Genomic DNA, 19,369 nt, shown 5'->3' on the forward strand with positions numbered 1-19,369 from the left:
TGGTAGTTGTGAGTGAAACACTCAATAGAACACAGTACAGGATCAGCAAAAGCAATTGGTGTCATTTTAGTCACCTCAGTGTATTTCCCTGTTTTCAGCTACTGCCATAGGAGAGCACTGGTCTCCTGAAGACTGGTTAAGCTGACACAACTGCCAGCCCCACAGAGATATCCCAGATTTCAGCGAGTTTTCATTTCAGACCATCAAGAATTTGCCGGCAGTATGTTAGACTCATGCAGAATTATAGGCTAAATGTAACTATATATGTGTGTGTGTGTGTATGTATACACAACACACACACATATATTTGTATTTTTTCAAAATCAGCACAAGTGTACATCAAGGTCTTCATAAAGAGCTGAAACTCAGTAATTATATAAGCACCTACCACTTCAAACAAGAAAAAAAAAAAGATTAATTACATTTGTACCTTGAGAGACTCATAGTGCTCTTGCCTAATTTCTTCATATTCCTCTAATATTTCTTCAAAGAAATCATCCTTTACACTTTCATCTAAGAGCTGGGAGCACTGCAGAAAGGAAAGAGAACAAAGTACATACTATGAGTACACAGTATGAATTTCTGACTAAGCTATCTTTCAGAGACTAGTTTCAGTGAACTTTAGGCAATTACACCTGACAATACTAACTTAAGCCTTACCACTAAATGGCAAACTACATTCAAAACATATTTAAACATCAGATTATGAGTGAGAATACTGCTCCTCTACACAGGCAATATTAGCAGAGTCCCATCTGCTTCTTAAAAGACCCAGAGGAGGGATACTCTATGACTCTGGAGGCTGAATAGTCAAAGAAACAACAGGCAGCTACTTCTTTTCATCATTTATTTTTTTGCTAATACTGCCTATTTGTCTAACAGAGAGAGCTCCTATTCAGTCAGTCACTTCATAGTACTACTTTCCTGATGCCGTATCTCTAATCACACAAATACACTCAAAACAGGGAGAACAGTAGATCACATATAATCACATCTCTTCTTGTTTTTAAACATCTCAGAACTATAGTCAAGGATTCAGAGTGAATCACATCTGCACCACTAGATAAACCAACACATAAACAGAGGTATCCAATGACAGTAAGTCAAATCAGCTTGATGAGATAACTAAGTGGCTATAAAAAATATTGCTGACTAGTTTAGGAACACTGAACACTAGTTTAGGAAGTGATCTTTGTAACATCCCTTCCATTTTTTGCCATAATGTTAAACCTTAGACAAAAAAAAAACTAGAGGCATAAGAAAGAAAAGCAGGGCACACATATTTGCATAAATGAGAAAATTATAAATTAGAACTTACAACCACAACACTCTTGGATGCATCCAGGACATGAATTACAGGTGCGCTATAGCGGGGGGCAATTTTAACAGCTGTGTGTGTTCTGAAAAAAATGAAAAAGAAAAAGAGTGAGTGTTTCATAGCTGAAACAAACAAAAGCAGGAAAACAAACAATAGCTGCTGCAAAATATGAAATACATCCTGACAATTCACAGACCAGAATATCAAAACAAGAAACATCAATGAGTAGCAGATTTTTAATACTAGCTACATAAAAACTTTACTTCAAGGAGTACCAGAATGCTTCATAAGTAATGGGGCAGCTTATATTCCCTCAGTGTCTTATAGCTTATATTCCCTCTGAGCTGTCACCTACTCAAGGATGGTGTATATAAACCACTTAGCAAAGTATGGCAAGGCACAAACACATTACACAATGCCCAAAACACCTCTATGATGCTCATACTAGATATCAGCAAGCTGTTAACATTGTTCTTCAGGACATCACAGAAGCTGTATTATTTCATTTGAATGGATCAAATAGAACAAGGTATCAACAAAAACGAGTTCAGACCATGGAATGCAAAATGGTAACTACTTAAAGGCAAACTGCTAGAATGTATCCTCCATCACACTGCTTGAACAGGATTGGAGATTCATTTCAACCAGCGCAGGAAAATATCACTGCAGGAAAATATCACTGCCGAAAGATAACAGCTCCCTGATGTCTATATGACCACATCTAGCGTCAGAATCATACACACTGGGGAATCATTCTGGGGAATCAACTTTTTACAAGGGTAGACAGTAAGAGGATGAGGGGGAATGGTTTTAAGCTCAAGGAGGGGAAGTTTAGATTGAATGTCATGGAGAAGTTCCTCACAGAGAGTGGTGAGGTGCTGGAACAGGCTGCCCAGAGAGGTTGTGGACGCCCCATTCCTGTAAGTATAGGTAAATCTAAGTAACCCGTGACAAAGTGTTCAAGATCAGGCTGGATGGGGCCATGGGCAGCCTGGTCTTATACCAGATCTGGAGGTTGATAACCCTGCCTGTTCCAGGAGGGTTGGAACTTGATTATCCTGGGGATCCCTTCCAACTCAAGCCATGCTATCATTCTATGCTGGAATAAACATACCTGCTTTATAACCCATCTTTGCATTATAGAGTTTGATTCCGCAAGTCACTATGATATTCAGAATGCTACCTATTTTATCCTTTAGAATAACAGAACCGTATTAATATGAATATGCATGTTAATTTTTACAAGTTACCATAATAGTATTTCGAAATACAAAATACATTGACAAAAACAAAAAGTTAGGTGTGTCTGCTATTTGTTCTGTTCCAACTACATCATAGTACTGAATTTCAGCACTTGACAAAAGAAATAATATTCAGTGTTAAGCAAATACATACCAAGCATGTGCATCTGAGGAAAATGAGGAAAAGGGGAGAGAGAAATGGCTACAGAAATTTTCCCCTGGTTTACACTATTATCACACACATTCCCAACCTCCCCAATGGAGATATCTTACTTAGAAGTAGTTGCTCCTCCAATCAGCAAAGGAATTTTTATTGCCAGTCTCTCCATTTCCTTGGCGACAAAAATCATTTCATCCAAAGATGGGGTGATGAGACCAGACAGACCAATTATATCTATTTAAAATTTACAAACACATACATACAAAAGGTTTGTAAAAATGTATGCATCATTTTAGAGTGGAAGTCTTTAATTTCTAGTTTCGTGCATCAGACAGATAACACTGAGATAGAAAGCATGGTAATGTCTTCTAGATTAGACAGGTTTACCTAAATTAGAAAGCTTTCCAAGAATGAAAGTGATTCTGAATCCTCAGTGTAAGAGATTTCTCAGTCTTCACAGCTGCTGTACAACTATTGCTCTAGTTTCACAATAAACATACTCTAGAGTATGAGAGAATACTTCTGATTAGCAAACTTCAAACCTCAGAGCCTGAGAACTCTACTCTTAGAAACAGCAAATGAATTTCACCACCTGTGTTCCACACAAATAATCTTTTCCAAGACTGTATCACAACAACTGTAATTCAGTTCGGAAAGTTCAGGTTTTTTACTAGAATAATTCATTCTGCTTCCCTTGCTTTGGTAAGGCCAAATTCTTATACTGATTTAAAAACCAAAATAAAGTTAGTCAACCTTTCTAAATTTCCATTTATCCATGTGCTAAACAAATACTAAAACATCTCTACAAGAAGAGTTGTCCTTTTAATGCATGTTTTCAGTTCCTCAGGCTAAGTTTCATGGAAGAGCCAAATACTAAATAGGTATTACTGTCAATGGAAAAGTTTTGATTTATCTGAAGGTAGTCTGGCAAAATAAAAGGCAGCACAGAAATGCAATGAGTAGCCAATAAAAATAAAAAAAAAAAACCACTAAAAAAAACCTTTAAAAAAAAACAAAACAGAGAGCAAGGTTTGAAATTAAATAATTCAGGAGTACTAATGAAATCTCTCTATACCTGCTTTGTTCTCAACAGCAGCTTTCAATATCTTATCACATGGAGTCATGACTCCTAAATCAATAACTCTGTGAAAAGAAGTGAGATGACAAGATTCTTTTAAAGAGTAGTCAGATGGTTTTGTTACAGGGCAACACATTGCTCTTACTGTGAACAGCTTATTGGAGTTAAAATGAAGATTAATTTTTGTTTGTTTCTTTCCACACAACTGTTAGGAGTTCTAATATAGAAAGAACTATAAATCTGAAAAAAAAATCAGTAAATTAAGGTTACTAATGACATGGTAGATAAGAAAATTAGGTTTTTTTGGTGATTATTTTTTTTATTTGAGGTCACTCAGGCAATACTAAACATTTTTGTAGATATCATACCTTATGCCAAGAATATAAACTGACTGACTTTGTTCTTTCTTTTTGTCATGTATTTTATGAAATGAGACACTACTATTTCCTTGCTAACGCTCTATTCCTATTAGCCCAAGCCACTGTCAAAGTTTCCACCTATTTTTCCCACTCCCCTGCTTCAAGTGAGTCACGCAAGCCTGCTGGCTTCATTCAGTCTCACTTGTATTCATGGTGACAGAAAACACCACTTCTCTAAGTTTAAAAAAATAAATAAATTAAAAAAAATCAAGAAAGTTGGAAAAAAAAAAACAACAGAATTTCAAGAAGTACTAAAACAGGGTATGCTGCATATACACAACGTTGTTACTGCCTTCAGTGTTTTGTGTTTTAAAATGATGAAATTCTCTTGGCTCTTTTTTGAAGAACAAGCCAAAATCAACGCAAAATGAAGGAATGACAAGACAGAGTTTCAGAGCGTTCAGGTCCGCACAACAAAGGGCTCTGACAAAAACACGACCATTCGTTCCAACGCCGTTGTCAACCCTGCTGTATGCACACAGGCCTTGAAAGTACTGACTTTTCTTGAAGTTCCACTTTTTGAAGCTCAGAATTAAAACCTCATCTCTTATTTAACAAGATACACCACAGTGTGTTTTAAAAACCTTGTAGTTGACAAACAGCTTGAAAAACATACCAAGATTTCCTTTTTTCTCAGTGCACCACAAAACACACAAGCAGTCTTGCCTACTGGAATTGTTCTGTCTGGTTTTTTAAATATTATATTTCTATGCTTAAGGCTTTATACATAAGTTCAAACAATATTACATGCAAAACTTGGTTCTCTCACTTATTTTTCAGTTTAATATTAAACTGTATTCATCTCAGATGGCAGTTTCTTAAGGAAAAGGTATTACAGAAAGATGTTCAAATCCCTCTTGCCTCCAAATTTGTAATAACTGGTATGATCTATGTTCCCTGTCACAGCTGGGGAAGGGAGAACAGTTGCTACTATATGTCCATCTCTAACTATTATCTCCACAGCTTCAGTAGGCCGACTTATACAAATTACCCAGCTTTTTTTTCAGTTATGCTCCTAGCTACCCAGTTTTAGTCTCTTTACCTGAAGTTGTTGCATCCCAGAACGACTCCCACAATGTTCTTGCCAATATCATGTACATCACCTTTCACGGTTGCTAGTACTATTGTACCATTATAAGGATCCTGAAAGTTGAACAAACAGCACAAGAATTCTATTACTCATAAGCTTCAGTATTCTCATCATCAGTAGAAGTGATACAATCAATATTAACAACTACTTCATAGGATGCAGGTAATAAAAACTTGCACAAGACACGTTCATGCAAATTGACTGCATGTTTTTCAAAACTGCTAAGAAAAATAACACAATGCCACACACACAAACAAATCAGATTTGGATGGCATTCTGTGTAGTGCAATAACTGAAATCCCAAAGTAAGTCTGTTTCAAGTGCAGAACTCACCAATAAACATTCTAAGTGTTTCAAACAATAGGGTATGAAGATTCACAATTCTACATCTGGTCATGCAGCAAGGGCAATCTTTCTCCAACTCAATGGTGAGCAGAATGAGAGGAATCAGGGAAAGCAGAAAAGACTAACCACGCAAAACAAACAGCAAGAGACATTTCAGTTTAGTGATCAGGCTACTTCAGACTGCCCAGTTTGAACCAACGCTTTGATAAAAGAAGCTCCTTGAAGAAGGGTGCGTGTACTGTCAGACTGAACCTGTTAGGTGACTCTCAGCCTGACAAAGGGTCCTGCCAGCAGTGTAGTAGTGGAACTCCTCTACAGTCCTCCAGTCTTTGTGACATGAGTCTTTGTGATACATTTTTAGTGGCCTCATTCATAGTCTTTTGGAGCAGCGCCAGACATGTTTGAATTGATGCAGGATGAAATGCCTGACTACCTGAATTGCACAGAAATTTAAATCAAGTGGAAACCTGAGTATGTTGAATTTGGAAATACCTACCAGCCCAGACAGTCTGTCACCTCCTTTGCAAAGGAACAAAGCATACTGAATTCCTTGGTGCTATAAATTAGCTTCATGTTGCATCAACCTACACTGCCCTCTGTAATGCAATTGTCTGTTTGTTGGGTGGTCTTATATAGAGTGATAATAGCATTTCCCATGGTCCCAACATAACTATTTACAACACTGAGAAACTTCAACAATGCTGCTGCTTACTAAAAATCGACTATCTCCCCAGTGCTCCCATTCTGCAGAAGACCACAGAACTACAAATACAAAATGAAGGAATGTCAGCCATCTACACATCAACACAGATTTTGCAGTTGAGAATAAGTTGCTGGAATATAAGAGAAAGGTTGGGAAAGAAATTAATCCAACACTGGAAGATCAAAAAATGATGCTCCCAATAACTGCTCAAGATTTAACTCCTGATTGATATGCAAGTCAAAACATTGCCTATGAGAAGAATGCATATGCGAGCTGAGCAATGAACAATATGAGCCAGAGTACACAGTATTTCAGCACTTTGAATAAACCATACTTAGGATACACTGTGGTTTCAACTGTCTCAAGCAAGGAGGTCCTCAAGTTCTGGGCACGTATCCAAATGCTTCTTTTTAAAAATCTTGATAGAGATCCACAGCCACAGCTATTTATCCTCAAATGTAGCTATCAACACAACGCATTTCCTGGCTGTGAGACTAAAACCACCCCCGAGGTTACAGTAGCCTGGGTAACATTAGACTGATCAGCTACCAGATTCTGCAAGTCATTTTCCTCCAAGTCCAAATCTAAATCTGGGGATAAATGCAGCTGTTTTTTCTTTCCGCAATGACAAAAATACTCACAATGAAAGACTAAACCTTTGCCCAGTAGAATGTGGAAGAAGCAAAATGACAGGGGCTCCACTTTTTCCTCTCCTGTCCCCCTCAGAGGCACACTGTGCCTCACAATCTCTTGCAGTATTTTCAAAGGACCTCCTAGATTCCACTTTTCACATTTTACCCAGAGAATTAAGCGCCAGAAGGTCCCAGATCAGTGCCCATGGAGGCAATACGGTAACAAATTTCACTGATTTCAAATAGCACCACTACAATCCAAAAGGTGCCAAATACCAACATTTATCTGCATTAAATTAAGGAACAGCACAAACAGGAGAAAGATGACACACAGCAAGGTGACTCATGACAAAAGAACAGATCTCCTTGAGACATTAGAGAGAAGACACTGTCTTTACATGCAGAAAAGACTGTGCTTCCATTGAGATTAGTGGGGTTTCATTATCAGGTTGTTTTTCTTTCTAAAATATTAGTTGTACTCTTTATGTTTATGTTGAATTATCACTCAACAGATTCACAGCAAACGGAAAGATATACAGTAAGAACATTTGAAGGGAGGAATTAGAAACCACTCAAAAATCCAGAGATGAAAAGCCAAAGAAAACACACAAGTATCACCTTTTCTCTAGACTCAGCCATTCTTCTTATTTGTGTTAAACAGCAGATTATGATAAAAGCTATTGCCTCTGAGAACTCATGAAGACAATGTAATGTTCCACAGGACTAAAGAAAAGTTGCTGCACAACATAAATTTGACAGTCAGACAAAGGAAAGAGTAGAAGAAAAATATTTAATCAACAAAACTGCACCTACAATTGCATTCTAGCAGACATGAGTATTTTAAGATCTTGTCTGTTTCTTCTGAACTTTTCTACTGCAGAGAACCTTGCTAGTACCGAGAAAGAATAGATGTCCTACATCTTCATTTTCTAATTCTCCCATCACACATACCATTAATCAAATTTGGAAGAAGATACTCGTAGCATATGCTCAGATAGATAATAAAACTTTTCTCAGAGAGTAATCATCAGCTTTTGCCTGTCAAAGAGGACATGCTATAAAGGAAAGGCCTACAAGAATCAGAAAATATTTGGTAACCTACGTCACCAAGTTACCAAAGTAAACTAAGATGATCTACAAAACATAAGAATAACACCAGGAGAGGGAGAGAGGATGTAAAAAATAGGATTCAAGATCAACTTGATACACTGAAAAAGCACACTAAAATAATTAAGATAAAATTCAGCAATAGTACTAAAAATATAACATGTAGGGTTAAAATAAGAAAGAATAGAAAGAAAATCTAAAACAGGCAATAGCTTACAAAAAAATGTTAACGCAATACATATTACAGGGCAAAATTAAAATTCAAAGTCAATACAAGACTACAAAGCCCATTTGCCAGATATTTTGTTTGGCACTGGCAAAGCCTCAGGTAAACACAGAGCTGGTTTGGTGTCCTATTAAAGCTTCTTTACATCGTAAGTCAGTGAATAAAAGCTCTTAATTTCCATAAGCAATAGATTGTTATGCTTTAGTACCATTAATGCATTTCATTCCCTCCACATTCTAACTTATGTATCTTTCTACTGAAATTTAAGATCCATTTACTCCTGATAGGATGCAGAAACTTTATTTCCTTAGTCTCTACAGATATGTCTAACACATTAAGACTGCACAGTATTTTGTGGTCTTCAGACTTCATATACAAGTCAGTGCCTCCCAAACTTTCACTGAAGAAAGTGCATTGTCTGCACTTCTGGACCTCTTCTCTTTGGTCTCTTTTGAGAGGCTTTTACTGGTCAACATATTTTCCTTGAGTACCACCTTGAAAACTTGGTGCTGTCCTCCTTGTCCTATCAGTGGGCTGAGTAGAGCAGAAAATTCTGTACATTCTACTCTTTGTTTGTTTGGTTTGTTTTGTTTCCCGGTCATACGACACTGTTGACTTACCTGCTATTTGTAATAACCACAATCCTTTCTATGGGAACTTACTACCTAACTCAGTTATTACCTATCATATACTTGTGTCATTTGAGTATTTCTGCTTCCATATTATTACTTTGTATATTCACTACGTTATACTACAAGTAGCCTTCAGAAGGTGGGAGCAACGATCACGTGAAAAGACAACTAACATAAAGAACTTGTCACCTACAGCCTGGTCATAGCTACACGTACAACAAGCATACTGTTCTATCATAACAAAAGGTCTTATGCTGTATCTTAAAAAAAAAAAAATAGAAAAAGCAGGGGGAAGAGTATGCAATTTGGTCAGTTTATCTGAGATAATGGTCAGAGGGAAGTTCTGAGTAAAGGGAAACATGAGCATGAGCAGTAGAAGCCATTGGAAAAATCTGCCACCATCAATGCTAAAAATAGAAGATATAAATAACACTAGAATTAAGTGTCTACAAAATACAAAAAGTAACAACAGAATTAAAGGCCTATAAAAACTTGTGGCATCCTCCAGTACACCCTCACAACAGGTTAGGCATGTACCGAGTAGAACTTCAGAAAACCTGCACTTCATGCACTTCAGACCAACTTCAAATTCAGCCAAGATTGTCAGTTTCTATATGGTTGGATCAGCTCTTCAGCATAAAAACTGAGTAAATGTCGTTAAATAAAATATTTTCAGTTTTTAACATGGCATACTATGAAAGAGTTACTGAACAAAGGACTGCGCCTTGCCTCTTCCTCTGAGGTGCCTTGTTTGGCTCTCCTTTCTTCTCTTTCTTTTTCCATAAAAGGAATAAGGTGGCCAACTGCTTTCTTCATAACTCGAGCAGACTTTATCACCTGCATAAATAAATGGAAGGAAAAAAAAAAAGAAAAGAGGGGAGAAAAAATAATAATGAAGATAAAAATACGGGAATGCCCAAAAATTCATTTGGACAACAAAACTTTTTTCCAAACCAAGATTCTACCTTGGCAGAGCATTGTTTGGTAATAGGCTGTTGGCTGTGTAATTGTTTTGATCACTTGCAACAGAATGAGAAGCTACAAACAGGCCCAGATTTAGGTACTAAGTGTGGCAGCCTGCTTGTAATCAAATGATTTTTTGACTTGGATCTTTTTTACCCTTTAGCTCTTTATCATGGGCCAGATTTAAGACTACATTCTAAATAAAGCAAAAAGCCTCAGGAGAGAAAGGGAAGAACTACACAAAACTATTAAAAAAAAAAAATAAATCAAGTTTCAAAGTACAAAAGAAACAGGGCCACTTCCTGGCAGTATCTGTATTTTTCACAATTCTAACCCTATGTCTGAAAAAAGAAACAGCATAGCATGTTTTGGCTACAATTTACATCAGTTATTGCCAAATTTGAAAACACATTAAATAACATTTTATTTACCTGAGGCAGAAACATCTTCCCAGCACCAAAAAGATCACCAACAATTTTCATGCCATTCATCAAAGGGCCTTCAATTATATTTAGAGGTCTAGGATATTTTTCCTGATTTAATCTTGCTTCTTCTGTATCTGCAGTGACATACTTCTCTATGCCCTGAGTAAGAAAACGAAAAGCTTTTATCTTTCTAAAAAAAAACCAACTTATATTTAGCTGCCTTCTCGCAAAATAAATAAATAAATAAATGAAAAACATACATACAAAAGATAACCTTAGGTATTTCTAGACTTTAAGAATAACTCAAATGTGTAACTACAATACGATTTCTCATTAAGCAAAACACTACAGTTCTGAGGAACAAAGTTATTCCAAGTAATTGTGTCCAGTATTAGTGCGCTTGTTTTATTTAACCATATCATAACAGAACCACACATTTACATGAAAAGCTTACTCAGCACAAGTGCCATTCAGTGCAGTTTTGTTAAAGCACACACAGAAAAGCTCTACCAGAAACAACCAACCAAAAAAAACAACCTCAAACCACCCAAAACATATTCTAGCACCAGCAGAGCAAGAATTTGAAGGTCACAGACTTCAAGTTGTTAAGTTTAAAAAAAGTCACACTAATTCTTTGTTAATTACTTTATTTAATTGGTATTTATTCTTAACGATTTTTAAAGCAACAGCAGCTGAGGAATTTTTAAGACAAGAGTGGTCCTTATAGATCAGGAACTAAAATTACAGAACTCTAAAAGCCATGGACCATTTGCGTGGGTAGGACAACCTTCTGCACATATTCACCTTTACAAGCGCATATTCCAGTCTTTCCTCCACAGTGCTGTTTCGCCATTCATCAGTCTGCGTCACTTTTTTTCCTCCTTGAGCATGATTCTGAAGAGAAAAAGACTTCCACAGGAGCTTATCAGCACAAAAACTACAACTACGGATTTCACTTTTAAAGAAATGGAGATAACTAAGTACTGACCCACAAAATAATTTCAGGTTATTCTTAAGTGTTTCTTGTTCATATATACGTGCAAATCACACTGCAAACACATTTGATGTATTGTAAACACAAAATACATTTATATCCCAGAGAGTACAGACCTCAGTGAAGATGTAAACAGGTGGAGATGAAGGAGTGGAAAGGGAAGAGTTCTAATAACTTCCACCTTTCTGAAAATGATGAAATTATTAATCCTGAGGGTTTTAATTCAGGGAATATCATTTAAATTGATTTCTGGCCCACACATGATACTTCATTTTAAAATACTAATAAGTTTGGCACAATTCAGTTCCTACTGTTATAGTTTATATTATTGTTATTATTATAATATTTATTATTATTAGTTTTATTAATATTTTATTAATATTTATTTTTATTAATATTATTATTATATGTTCACCTGTGAGGTGGTAGAGTACACAACTGTAGATATTTAGGTATATTAAACATCCAAATAGACACATCACTGACCAATCTGCTCTTGCTGACTCCACTCTGAGCAGGGGCATTGAACTGGATGACCTCCAGAGGCTCCTTTCCACTCCTGCCCTTCTGTTATTCTATGAAAGTGTACAATCCACTCCTGAACCTCAAGACAGGCATTTCAGCAAGGGAACCATTTCAACTTAAACAAAACCCTCAGAAATGTAGTGTGGGCATGCACAGACTAGACTACAGTGGCCAAAAATACATGCAGATCATTAAAAACATGATTACACTGCATGGCAAACATTTAATAAANTGCACATATATGGGTGGGCTCCAAACCTCATGTACTTGCTTTGCCCCACATTCCCCATCTCCCTTCCTCTTTACTATGAATGCAAAGGAAAGGCCAAAACGCAAAGAAGCTCACAAGTACCCATCTGAAGTCTTATGGTCCCAATTAACTCCTATACCTTTGAGCGCTCATTAGCAACTTTTTAAAGATAAACCCATTAGGAAAAAAATGGAAATAAGATCTCATTCCTAAAAACAGAAATCAGAATATCAGATCATAGAATTACTCAGGTTGGAAAAGACCTCAAAGATCATCAAGTCCAACCACCGCCTAACTATAGTACCCTAACTCTAACAACCCTCTGCTAAATCATATCCCTGAGCACCACATCCAAACGGCTCTTAAACACATACAGGGACAGTGACTCAACCACCTCTCTAAGCAGCCTATTCCAGCGTTTAACCACCCTTTCTGTAAAGAAGTGTTTCCTAATGAAAGAAGGAACATGTTCACCTGTGAGGTGGTAGAGTACACAACCGTAGATATTTAGATATATTAAACATCCAGCTAGACACAACACTGACCAATCTGCTCTTGCTGACTCCGCTCAGAGCAGAGGCATTGAACTGGATGACCTCCAGAGGCTCCTTTCCACTCCTGCCTTTCTGTTATTCTATGAAAGTGTACAAACCACTCCTGAACCTCAAGACAGGCATTTCAGCAAGGGAACCATTTCAACTTAAACAAAACCCTCAGAAATGTAGTGTGGGCATGCACAGACTAGACTACAGTGGCCGAAAATACATGCAGATCATTAAAAACATGATTACACTGCATGGCAAACATTTAATAAAATAAAATAAAAAAGTTTGGCAGCATAACTGCTGTAATAGCCACAAATGAGACATTTCTGTTTGAAAACGCTTACAGCTACACACTTTATGGAAAAAAAATTCATCTCAAACTTCAGATGAAAACTGATAACCTAAATTTGCAAGGATTAAGTTCCTCATTCTCCCTGAAGGCCTAGCATTCAAGAAGCTGATTAGGTACATTACTGTTACCCAAAGGAACGGAGAAAACTTCACTGGCGCTCTATTAGAGGTATGATACTTGAAATAGAACTGCATATTCTACGTTCTTTATGCAGAATAAACTACAGTAATTGGAAATAAAAATAATATCAGCACTTTCTGACTAGTAAATACTATTTTGTGTCAAATGAAGCCATGCACAGAAGTGATACTACCAGGAAATGAAGCAGACACTTGCGCACTTAAGAGCCAACTAACTCAGAGAGATTTTTGCTGTAGGTTCTATTCAGAGCAGGATTTCAGCAGTTATCCTATGGCCCATAAACTGGAAATCTTCAAGTGATTAATTTGTGTCTTTTACTAACACTACCATGACAGGATCACAAAAACACCTAACAGCTGATCCTCACTGACATGAGTTACTTGAACAGGAAGCCAGAACCTTCACCTTTTATATATACTCTGAGCATACTAGAGAGTTAGTCTCTGCCTCTCACACCATGCTTTCCATTTATGCTCCAGCTCCACAATTTGATTTGGCTGGGGGTTGGCCATTCCCAGTTTTATTTTCTTGGATCTTTTAAGGCAACTGTGAAACTGGATGGGCTCAATCTGTTACAGAGTTCACATTTTATTCTATACTAACAACTCAACTGCTTGTAGCATCATCAAGAACTTCTAATACTCACCTTTAGATTGACAGACATGCATTTCAGAGGCTCACCTACCTATCACCAGCATTAAAGCCCAGGTGTTAAGCTAACAACTATCCTAAATTTCAAATTTGAAGTTACCTGAGCATAACGTAGAAGCTTCTCTGTCGCATCAGGATCTTTGTTCCAGATTAGATTCTCACATAGCTGTAGCAGTTCCTTGTGGATGTCATCATACACTGGCAGACTCCCAGCATTCACAATCCCCATATCCATGCCATACTAAAAAAACAAAACAAACAAAAAACCCACTACCATACAGGAATTCCCCCAAACAGAGCTGTCAGATACAGCATTGCATTTGCCAAACACAAACATATAGAAAACAACGCATCATACCCGAATTGCATGGTATAGGAACACCCCATGCATCGCTTCTCGAATGGCATCCATTCCTCGAAAGGAGAAAGACAGATTGGAAAGACCCCCACTTATTCTGACACCTGGTAGTGTTTCCTGTGGGAAATGCATACAGCTTTTTAGAAAAAAGTATTCCAAGAAGGAAGCATTCAGTCCATAAAAAAGCTGGGCACTTCAGTGACAGTGCACTGGCTGTGCACCCTCTTCCCTGTCCGTCTAGTTATTCAAAGTCATGAAAAGCAGTTAACATATTTGTAGGAAAGCTACAAACAAAAAAGAAAGATCAACTCCAGCTACGTGTAAATAACTACCATCATTCTCATTGGTACTATTCTAAATACACAGGCTGTCCCTCAGCAGCATTCCAGATGTCCCCCTTGCAGAACTACTCCCATTAACCTGACAGGCCTCTCCTCTTGAAACAGGGGGGTGATAAAATATCCTGTGGAGGTGTTCAAACCCTAGACTGCTACTGACAAAGCATCTCCAGACTCATCCAGTTGGCTTCATAGCTGTATTCAGGCAATATTCTTCATTGCTGTTTTTTCTTAGACAAATTTTAGTTAAGTAAAAGGTCAGATAATGGCACAAACTCATACACAGTAACTGAAATTATGTTAAAAGGACAACTTTTGCAAACCTCCAAAGAAATCCTTTTGGCTAGAACACTGAATGTCATTATTACTTCTGCTCCGCTCCAGGGGAACAGTCTCCTTGGAAATTTAAAATGGCTGTTATTCACAGTGATGATTTGTTGGTGGTGGTAGTCTTTGTTTGTTTTCTTTTTAAATAACCCCAATAAAATACTTCGAGTTAAAATAAACTTAAAACTCACTTTTATGGTTTTAGTAGCATTGATAAAATTAATGGCATACAGGTTATGTTCTTCCATTCCGGTCCCTATGGTCAAAATATTAGGGTCAAATATTATATCATTTGGATTGAAGTGTACTTTTTCCACAAGAAGGTGGTATGCTCTGGAGCAGATTGCAATCTTGGTTTCTGTTTCTGTTGCCTAGTGAAGAAAAAGAATTCTGATGTGAAAATGACACACAGCACAAAATATAAAGCCTGCCAGGAATCATTTATAACTAAACTGGCTCAATAATATGTAATCCCAATCTCAACTTCCTAAACATTAGGAAACAAATACACAAAAGTATATTTACTTATTTATTACTAAAAACACCACTAACAGCTCGTCTTCATTTAGAGTTTTGATTCAATTCACTAAAAATAATTTTTCTCCCATTTCACCATCAGATGTGAAATTTAATACGCGTTTTTTGAAATAACTAAATGAATCCAGAGATTCTATTCAGATTCAAAACTCAGTTTTTGTACTAAAAGAAATATTATCTGAAAGGAAGCATGATGGAATAGCAAGAGACAAATCTATCTGTGCTAGCAGAACTACCTTTGAAGCAGAACTTGAAATTCCTCAAACATGCAACCAGTAAAAGAAACACTTGCTAAGACTACATACAAACATCTTCATATCATGTGTGCAATGAAACAAAACGACCTTGTCTTGCAAAGGAGTAAGGAAAACATGCACAGAAAAAAATGCCTTCCTGTAACACTCACCTGACCCACTTCATCAAAAGCCATGACAACCACAGCTGCTCCATACAATTTAATTTTCCTTGCTTTCTCCAGAAAGTCTGCTTCACCTTCCTTCAGACTGATGCTGTTCACAATGCATTTTCCTTGGCAGCATTTCAAGCCTGCTTCAATCACTGAAAAGTTTGAGGAATCAATGCATAGTGGCACCTGTAAAGAACACAAAGCTGAACAATGGGATACATACAAGTTAAGAGTTACGTGTTTCATAAGTTGACTGCTTTATGTGGACATAAAAATGCATGCACATATGCCAGCATTTATGAATAACAAATTTGCAGATGGTGTTTGTAGATACTCTTTGTTTTAAACACAAAACCCAGAGCAAGTTTAACTCAAGAATTTCTATGACAATTCCCTTATATTCATAACTGCTTCAAGAGCAACCTACGCTAAGTTTCTCTAACCAGTTAAAAAAAATGGCATATACTTAGCTGAAGTCAGATACAGACTGTTAAAATCTATATTCCCTTCAGATGCCTTCCCACCATAATGCTTTTCTGTCTTCAGGTAACATCTACATCTTCTTGTTAAGCATCTAAATTGGTCAATAAATCAAAATTTTCTGAAAGGCAATTTCCCGATCAATAAAACGATCTCTACTGTGCTTTGGAGCGACTCCATTACAACCTTTGCAATATCAGGTTCTGAAGAAATCAAGTTACAAAATCTAGTCATTGCAGAAGGTCCATCCAGCATCCCATCATCCATATTGATGTCAAGAATCTGGGCTCCCATCTCAACTTGGGATTTGGCTACAGTCAAGGCTTCCTAAGGAAAAGATTCAAAACCAAAAAACAGTCAGCAAAATACAACCTGCTCATTCTCACCATCACATTTCACTTCTCCAAAACAAATGCATAGATCTACAAATTATCAAAATTTATATATACACACACACACACATATATAGGATATATATAGGATATATAGGATATATAGGATATATATAGGATATATATATATATATATATATAGGAGTTTATAGTACAGTCCAAAAAATAATAAGTAGTTTATTACCTACAGCAACGTAACAAAAGTTGCTAGCATGGCACAACTGATACCTACTTTGTTCACAAAAACATGACAACATAAATTTAATGTGACATTGATTTTGGACAGCTGGTCATACACGTAATTAAAAGAGCTAAGATTTGCATGGTAACAAGGACTTCTGATTGCACATGATTACAGGAAAACAGTCTCTGTGATGGTATCAAATAAGGGTCTGGCATCACAAGCTACACTCTTTTATAACACAGAGTAGTTTATTTTTGGAGGTTATTTGGCACTTTTTCCATCTGCAGAATAATCACCAAGTATTAAGAAACTAAAGCTTTCCCTTCAGACCAGCTATCCAGGACCTGTCTGCTCGCCTCTTCTCTTTTTTTGTCACTCTGTAACAGGCAAGAAAAATAAATAAATAAAGAAAGAAAGAAAGAAGAAAAAAAACCCAAAAAAACAGTTTTACAGCTGTTCACGGACCCTAAGAACCTGTGTTTGAAGCTTTCTGTATTAAATAGGTCAAACCTGCCTCATGACTTGTAAGAGCTTAAGAGTCAGACGTTCTAATGAGCAAACTAAGGCTTTAGTTTTGACTGCACAAATAGCAGAGCATACTTCAGGGCAGAATCTCAGCTTCCAAGAAATATGACTCTACTGCTTGTTTGAATGTTACAGTAACAACTGACACACTTAAGAATAAGCCCTCCAGTCTTTTACATTCCTGCCCTTATGCTGTTTCAAGTTACCAATCACTGTCTAAACACCTTTTTTCTGTAACAACTCTAATTTAGCATGCTGGAGCAAGCAATCAGAGTATATACAGATCAGTTGCAGACAAAATGCAGACCAAGTCCAGAGATGAGATGGAAATAAACATGGCTGCACAGTACTACAAATTATCCCAAATCAGACATGCTGCACAGGTTGGAAGAAAGAGGCATTACAACCACAGCCCACTGTGTAATTTAATTCCAAATGTAAAGTCATGTTTTCTGTAACACTTGTCAAAACAAACAAAAAGCTTGTAAGATTGTTCTTGCACAATTAATTAAGAGCCAGGAAGCACAGAAACAAAGGATAGTAAGGAAATATATCCTCCTTGTTTTCTTACTTTTGTAGAACGGCATTTTTTGCCAGCAAAACAAACTACTAATAACACAATACAATGGAACAATGAAGAAAGATAAATAAATTGATAACATCATCTATTAAAATTATTGTTAAAATTTATACTTCATAGTTGCCTGCCATGATGAGTTTAGCAAACTTCCGTGATCCCGCAACATTGCAGCGTTCACCAATATTAACAAAGTTGGTGTATGGCCCAATCCTGAATGGCTCCAAACCTTGAAAAGATTTTTTGAACATATTTGTAGAAATATAAAAGAAAACACTTCAAGAAAAACAGTAATTTTTTTTATGCTGCAAATCAGAAGCTTTTATTACTATTTCTACTACTATTAAAGTAACAGTGATTTTTCAGCACACCAGGGCATGCACAGGTCTACTAAGCAACTGACAATGTGATACAACAAAGTAACTTCCAGCAAACACTGAATGTTTCTGTTCTTCCTCAATGATTCATCCAATCAACAAAACATAGAAGGACAAGGGAAAATGGTTTCAAACCAGAACAGGGGAGATTTGGATTGGATGTAAGGAAGACGTTTAATACAATAAGAGTGGTGAGGCACTGGAACCAGTTGCCCAGAAACGCAGTGGATGCCCTGTCCCTAGAGACATCCAAAATCAGGCTGGACGGGGCTCTGAGTGCCATGATCTAGCTGTAGGTGTTCTTGTTTGTAGCAGGAGTTGGGCTAGCTCGTCTTTAAAGGTCCCTTCCAACTCACAATTCTATGATTATAATCTGCCCAATACAAACAACACAAAGCAATGATTCTCTGGGCTTCTGTGCACATGCAGATTCACACATATTTTGTCTAAATTTCTAACTACATTATCTCATGACTAACATGACCAGAGAAAGAGCCCACTGAACTGCCAGAGAAATAAGGACATCTCTTATCCAGAATCCTAAGTTCAGATAAATCGGCCAATGAGGAACTTTGGGTAGCAGGTAACTCAGAGACAAGCAAGCTTTATGGCAGAACAGCGTAGGTTACTGGATGAAATCATGAGCCACTAATCATGATTTAATTTATGCCAAAGTGATTTACCTACATGGAGGGAACTGTTTAAACGGAAGACTTTAAAGGAAGTCCTAGCCTATTAATATATTTACTCAGATTTAGCTAAAACAGAAGATGTTCCAGATCTGAGTTACTGCAACACTATCCCAGTACAAGTGCATTCATACCTGAGGCAACAAAGGGCAGCTGCCTCACAGTAGGTGAAAAAGGATATCTTCCCAATTCCGCCACCAACCGCAGTCAGACTACCTGATTTCTCTCAGCTTACCTTTAGCTTGCAGTGAAGGAGAGTTAAAGATACTCACCACTACAATATATTTGAGATTTTCTAAGCAAAATATGTTGGTTTGATTATATTATACTAAACACAATAAGTAAGATTTAGATAGACTTGTATATTATAAGCTTGCTGGAT

At 36.9% G+C, this 19,369-nt stretch overlaps 1 protein-coding gene across 3 annotated transcripts in view; it reads right to left on the reverse strand.

The window, feature by feature from the left end:
• MTR (5-methyltetrahydrofolate-homocysteine methyltransferase) overlaps positions 1-19,369 on the reverse strand; it is a 48,456-nt gene that overhangs the window by 9,454 nt on the left and 19,633 nt on the right. For all 3 annotated transcript variants that reach the window (XM_015857899.2, XM_015857901.2, XM_015857898.2), the window contains 14 exons: positions 18,038-18,150; positions 16,430-16,570; positions 15,764-15,949; positions 15,012-15,191; positions 14,156-14,272; positions 13,898-14,038; positions 11,144-11,233; positions 10,346-10,498; positions 9,681-9,788; positions 5,259-5,359; positions 3,795-3,862; positions 2,833-2,953; positions 1,319-1,400; positions 431-529 (listed from right to left, as the gene is read on the reverse strand). In XM_015857899.2, coding sequence (XP_015713385.1) covers positions 431-529; positions 1,319-1,400; positions 2,833-2,953; positions 3,795-3,862; positions 5,259-5,359; positions 9,681-9,788; positions 10,346-10,498; positions 11,144-11,233; positions 13,898-14,038; positions 14,156-14,272; positions 15,012-15,191; positions 15,764-15,949; positions 16,430-16,570; positions 18,038-18,150 — 1,700 coding nt within the window. The remainder of the gene's footprint in view (positions 1-430; positions 530-1,318; positions 1,401-2,832; positions 2,954-3,794; positions 3,863-5,258; positions 5,360-9,680; positions 9,789-10,345; positions 10,499-11,143; positions 11,234-13,897; positions 14,039-14,155; positions 14,273-15,011; positions 15,192-15,763; positions 15,950-16,429; positions 16,571-18,037; positions 18,151-19,369) is intronic.

Source organism: Coturnix japonica, chromosome 3 (genome assembly GCF_001577835.2).
Source record: "Coturnix japonica isolate 7356 chromosome 3, Coturnix japonica 2.1, whole genome shotgun sequence".
Taxonomy (NCBI): Eukaryota; Metazoa; Chordata; class Aves; order Galliformes; family Phasianidae; genus Coturnix; species Coturnix japonica.